General features: G+C 42.5%; 1 protein-coding gene across 1 annotated transcript in view; it reads right to left on the bottom strand.

Annotated features, from left to right (window-relative positions):
• The window catches only part of LOC102817636 (zinc finger protein 75D-like), a 19,241-nt gene extending 14,526 nt beyond the window's left edge, over positions 1-4,715 (bottom strand). The window contains exons 1-2 of the mRNA XM_006877443.1: positions 4,308-4,715; positions 3,739-3,865 (exon numbers count right to left, since the gene is read on the bottom strand). Coding sequence (XP_006877505.1) covers positions 3,739-3,865; positions 4,308-4,715 — 535 coding nt within the window. The remainder of the gene's footprint in view (positions 1-3,738; positions 3,866-4,307) is intronic.
• Between the last annotated feature and the right edge of the window lie 1,456 nt (positions 4,716-6,171).

Genomic DNA, 6,171 nt, shown 5'->3' with positions numbered 1-6,171 from the left:
GGATCAACAATCAACACTCATGGAAGCAGCAGTCAAGAAATCAAAGGACATATTACATTAGTCATATCTGATATCTGTTGCACAAGACCTTTTTAAAGTGTTGAAGAACAAAGATATCAGTTTGAGGACTAAGGTGGGCGTGATTCAAGCCATGGTATTTTCAATAGCCTCATATGCATGTGAAAGTTGGGCCATGGAATAAGGAAAACCTTAGAAGAACTGATGCATATGAGTTATGGTGTCGGTGAATATTGAAAGGAGCACAGACTGCCAAGAGAAAACAATCTGTGTTGAAAGAAATTGGGAGCCAGGATGATCAGACTTTGCCTCTTACGCTTCGGACATATTGTCAGGAGGGATCAGTCCCTGGAAAAGGATACCATGGTTTGGTAAAATGGAGAAAAAGAGGAAGACCCCCAATGAGATGGATCGGCATAGTGGCAAGCACGATTGGCTCATTTGTAGCAATCGTTTTGAGGTTAGCGCAGAACTGGGAACTGTTGTACATAGGGTTGCTATGAGTCAGTACCGACTCGAGGGCATCTAACAACAAGAAGTCATTGAGATGAAACAAAATGCGAATGAACTGTTGAATGGAAACTGTAAACCTTTATCCAATTCTCAATAAAAAGCTTTAAAAAGGTGGGTGAGAAAGGTTGTATGACTCCAAGAATGTAATCAATAGCACTAAAATGTACACACAGAAACAGCTGAACTTGTATCTGTGTACAATCTCACCAATAAGAAAATAAAATGTAAAAAAAAAAAGCACATAGTGAGTGTCTACTGTGGAATAGGTACTACTGTAGGTACCAGGGATACAGCAGTCAGTAATACTGAATTCCCTGTTCTTGTGCAACTTACATTCTATCAGAAAAGTCAGATAACACAGAAATTAAATAATGACTGAAAGTCAAGAAGTGATACAGGTTTTGAGGAAACCAGAAGTGAAACAGAGCAGCAACAGGTTTGGGGTGGAGCTACTTCAGATAGTACCGTGGTTGTGCAAGGCCGGTGAGACAGCGACATTCAGACAGCAACCTGAAAGGGGGAGAGTGAGCGTTGTAAAAGTGCACCAGGCAGAGGACGCAGGAAGGACAAAATGAGTTGGTGAATTCAAGAAACAGCAAGAAACCCAGTGTGGCAACACAGAGCTGAGCATGGGAGGGAACAGAGGAAAGGAGGGACTTAGGGACCAGATCAAAAGGGATCTTGAGGATCTTTGGATTTTATTCTGAATGTGAACACACCAGAGTTTAAAGCAGGGAAAGGCCATTAAGCGGACCATATTTGTAAGATCACTTTGGTTCCAAAGAAACAACACCTGAAAATAAGAACTACCATATATCCCAGCAATTCCAATCCTGGGCATGCAGCACTATCACTAATAGCCCACAGGTGGCAACCTAACTGCCTGTCAAGAAATGAATGGGCAAATACAGTACAGCACATACATACAGAGGGGCTCTGGTGCAAGGTCAGCAGTTCAAATCCACCAGCTGAGCTTGGGAGAAAGATGGGACTTTCTGCTCCTATAAAGATTTACAGCCTCAGAAACCTTACACCAAGTTGCTGTGAGTTGGAACCAACTCAATGGCACACAACCACCACCACCCACCACCACATACATACAAAGTAATAACAGTCACTAAAAGAAAAGCAGTCTTGATATATGCAACAGTACGGATGGAGTTTGAAGACGTTGTTAAGTGCCATCGAGTCAGTTCTGACTCATAACAACCCTGAACAGGGTTTCTGAGGAGTGGCTGGTAGATTTGAACTGCCAACCTTTTGGTGACTGTTTTTGTTAAGTGCTGCCGAAATGGTTCTAACCCATAGCAACCCTAAACCTTGTATAGGGTTTTCAAGGAGCATCCAGTGAGCTTGAACTGCTGACTTTGCAGTTCAAACCAAGTTTGCAATCCAGCACATTAACTCACAGCACCACACCAGGACTCCAACCTTTTGGTTAGCAGTCCTTAACCTATAGCACCACACCAGGACATCATGCTGAATGAAATAAGTCAATCACAGAAGAACAAATATTGCTTGATCTCACTTATACAAAAAAGACAATAAAAGGCAAATGTATAGACACCAAAGTTTATTAGCGGTTACCAGTGGCAGGAAGGCAGGAGAAGAGAAGGGTAATTGCTTATGGAATACCGAATTTCAGTTTACAGTTGATGGAAAAAGTCATACTGATTTAAGGTAGGGTTCCACAGCGGATTATTAATAACTGCTGTCAGTAATCTGTACACCTGTAAAAAGTTGAATTGGCAAAAACCGTGTGATATAAATATTTACAGCAATGAGGGGAAAAAAGTATCTTCTGAGGCTGCTTATGTACAACCAAACACCTCAAGGGATTTGGTTCCTTGGTTTGGGAGTCCAAGGTCATGCTTTCATGGGACATCTTAGTTAATTGGCCTAATAACGTGTTTAGTGTTCCTGTTTTCCCCTCTAGTTCATGGTGTCGTGCCTGGGGTCTTAGCTTACATGCAGCCACCCAAGACACAATTGTCTCTATTCCCCTGGAGCAGCAGAGGAGGAGAGTCAAGAATAGAAGGAAGATCTGGAAAGTGTGCCTAATAGCCTCCATGAACAAGTGCCTCCTTTGCCGGTAAGTCCAGAAAAACTGAATGGTGCCTGGCTTTGAATATCTTGGTCAAAGATTCTATAGAAGAATCCTGATCAAAAGGGGGCAATACAGAACAGAATTTCAATTCACATGGGCTCCAGAATTTTTAAAGTTATGGAGGCAGAATGAACCCTTGAAATTATTGCCCTGAGATCTTCTTTAAACCCCAAACCAAAAACAGTCACTGAAATTTGCTTAAATCCAAACAATAGATATGCTAAAAAAAACCAAAAAAGCCTGCCTTGTGCATTATGGTCTTTTAGGAAGCATCTGTGTGGGATTAAATTGACAACAGCAACTCCAGAAAGATGAGACGGGAACCTGATGGAGCACTTGGCTCATGTTAATGGGAAGGGACAACTCAGAAGAGGGTGCGAATGGTTGCACAACAGGAAGAACGTCATGAATGTCACTGAACTGAACATGTAGAAAATGTTGAATTGGGCTATGTTTGGCTGTGTATATTCTCAACAATAAAATGAATTTAAAATTGAAAAAAAAAAAAAAAAAAAAGATCACATGGGCTATGGAAAACAGAATAGGAGCTTGAGAGGAGGGGCTGAAGGACTCCAGTTACAAAGCTACTGAAGTTGACCTTGGATAGAGATGACAATGACTTAGACTAGGAAGGTAACAGTGGGAGCGACAGAGATATGACTGGATTCAGGATACATTTGGGAGGGAACAGCTAAAAGGACTTGCTGAGATTGGTTGTAGGGTATGACAGAAAGATCAGGACAAAAAGATATCCATGAGGTTTCTGGTCTGAGCAATTGAGTGATTGGTGGTGTCTTTGACTAAGATGGGGAAGCCATAGGAAGAGCAGGTTTGCAGGGGAGTTAGAGGCAGGGGGTAGACCAAAACTTCTGTTTAGAGTAAGAAAGTGGAGCACATGTATTTGGGAATAGCTTGCCAAGTGATCTGTATGCATCTTTCCCTTCCTTCGCACCACAAAGTTCTGAACCAATCAACTACTGAAAAGTGGGACTATCATGGGAATCTACTATTCACATTTTCTATCATTGAGATGCATTATCTGTCAACTGAGAAAATACCAGATTACTCAATTTCCAACGAAGGGAAAAGTAAATCTTTACCCAGAGAGATGACAGTCTCATAGTTCTCCTGCATCACACTGTTGTAGAGAGCCTTCTGATTGGGTTCCAATAACTCCCATTCTTCCTGGGAAAAATTCAGGGAGACATCTTCAAAGGTCAACAGACTCTAAAGAAGAAAATGGACTTTAAGTCAGTACTCGTCACTACAGATGCAGTCCAACCACCTGTCTCTGAAATGCATGGTCGACCAGCCCTTGAAGAAAGTAACAGTACATGACAGAGAAGAGAGAGAAACCAACGAGGAAGGCGTCAAAGGGATCAGAGCAAACAACCTGTAAAATACCCAGCCCCCACTGAGCCAAGCCTGAATGTACAGGGGAAACATCTGGGGTGAATGTGCCTCCATGCATCTGTTGGGTAGTGTGGGTCATGGGCAACAGGGCAAAGAACTGAAACCTGGGAAAGTTTACTGCTGGAGACCTATGGTTTTAGGTCCTGCCTCAGCCATCCTAAGGGAACAACAGAAGAGTGACCCAATCTCTATCTCATTTCTTATAGACACACCCTGATTCTATTTCCTCATATATGTTAGGAATCTTTCTTCTCACCTCATTCCTCTGACTAAATTCTCCCTGAAAGTATTCAACCAGGGCCACAGCCTCCTCAATGCTCTGTGGATGATGCTTCTGCATCTGGGTCTGGAGCTTCTTGGGCAGAATGGTCAGGAATTGCTCGATCACCAGCAGTTCTAATATCTGCTTTTTTGAGTGGATCTCTGGCCTCAGCCACCGGCGGCATAATTCCTGCAGTTGGCTGGCAGCCTGAAAAGGTCCAGCTGCTTCAGGATAGTAGAAGTTCCGGAAGTGCTGACGAGAGCTGTCAGGATCAAGATAACTGTTCCTCTGTGGGACGAATTTCTTACTCTGACTGGAGCTGCCTTGCACAGACCTCTTACTCTCCAACACAGTCCTCATCTGGGGGGTCCAGCATGCAGCCACTTTGAGATGTCTCCTCATCCTTCTGCTCTAGGAACACTTGGACTCTTGTGTATGGCAAGCCCAGCTCCACCTTGGACAGATGAGGCTCCTTCAGGTTTAGTACAAAATCAATGAGATCTTCTTCCTGAGGACTCTAGGGGAGTAGGAGGGGGAAGCATACGGAACAAAAAACGGACACGTCAAAAACAAAACAACACATGACCCCTCTATACTTGCTACTTATGAGAGATACATGAACAGAAATGGTCATATCCTTGTTGTTAGGTGCCATCAAGTCAGTACCGACCCATAGCGACCTTATGCACAGCAGAACAAAACACTGCCCGATCCTAGGCCAACCTCACTACTGTTGACACGCTTGAGTCCACTGATGCTGCCACTTGGAAAATCCATCTCGTTGGGGGTCTTCCTCTTTTTCTACGACCCTCAACCTTATCAAACATGATATCCTTCTCCAGTGACTAGTCCCTCTTGACAATATGTCCAAAGTATGAGAAACAAAGTTTGGCCATCTTGGCCTCTAGGGACCACTCTGGCTGCACTTCCTCCAAAACGGATCTAGTATTAGAACACCATGATAACAGATTACTTCAGGACCTAGATGTCTTTTCTTTGTTACTCAACTTTGAAACAAAGCATAGTTCTGAGATGGCTTATGACAATGACTTTTTGACTGTCTGTTTGTTTTCTGGTTTAGGAAGTTCTGGTGGGTGACAAAATTGGCACCCAATGGTTCAAAGGAGTTTTGAGATCATCAAAAGACTTAATCTGTGTGTTCCTGCCCTAGCTTCATATTATCAAGGAAAGATTAGGGTGAAATGGGACATATTTGGTTTCTCTACATGTTAACAGAAGACCAGAAGAGTTTTGGGATGACATCAAGAACATTATACATGAAGAAAACAAAAAGTCATTAAGAAGACAAAAAAGAAAGAAAAAGTAAAAATGGATGTCAGAAGAGACCCTGAAACTTGCTCTCTAACATAGAGATGCTAAAGCAAATGGAAGAAATAAGGAGGTACAAGTGCTGAACAGAAAATTTCAAAGATCAGCTCAAGAAGATAAAGCCAAATATTACAACAAAATGTGCAAAGATCTGGAATCAGAAAACCAAAAAGGAAGAACACGCTCAGCATTTGTGAAGCTGGGGGAACTGAAGAAAAAATGCAAGCCTCGACTTTCTTTACTAAAGGATTCTCTGGGCAAATTATTGAATGATGCAGAAAGCATCAAGAGAAGAAGGAAGGAATACGCAGAGTCACTATACCAAAAGGAAATGGTTAATGTCCAACCATTTCAAGAGGAAGCATATGATCAAGAGCCAATGATACTCAGGGAGGAAGTCCAAGGTGCATTGAAGGAATTGGCAAAGAACAAGGCACCAGGAATTGATGGAACAAAAATTGAAATCTTTCAAGAAAGTGAGGTGGCACAGAAGGCATTCACTCATCTATGCCAAGAAATTTGGAAGACA

The sequence above is a fragment of the Chrysochloris asiatica genome, unplaced genomic scaffold (assembly GCF_000296735.1).
Source record: "Chrysochloris asiatica unplaced genomic scaffold, ChrAsi1.0 scaffold00498, whole genome shotgun sequence".
NCBI classification, from domain to species: Eukaryota; Metazoa; Chordata; class Mammalia; order Afrosoricida; family Chrysochloridae; genus Chrysochloris; species Chrysochloris asiatica.
Note: the sequence above shows the minus strand (reverse complement) of the source record. Positions and strands in the feature narration are given on the sequence as shown.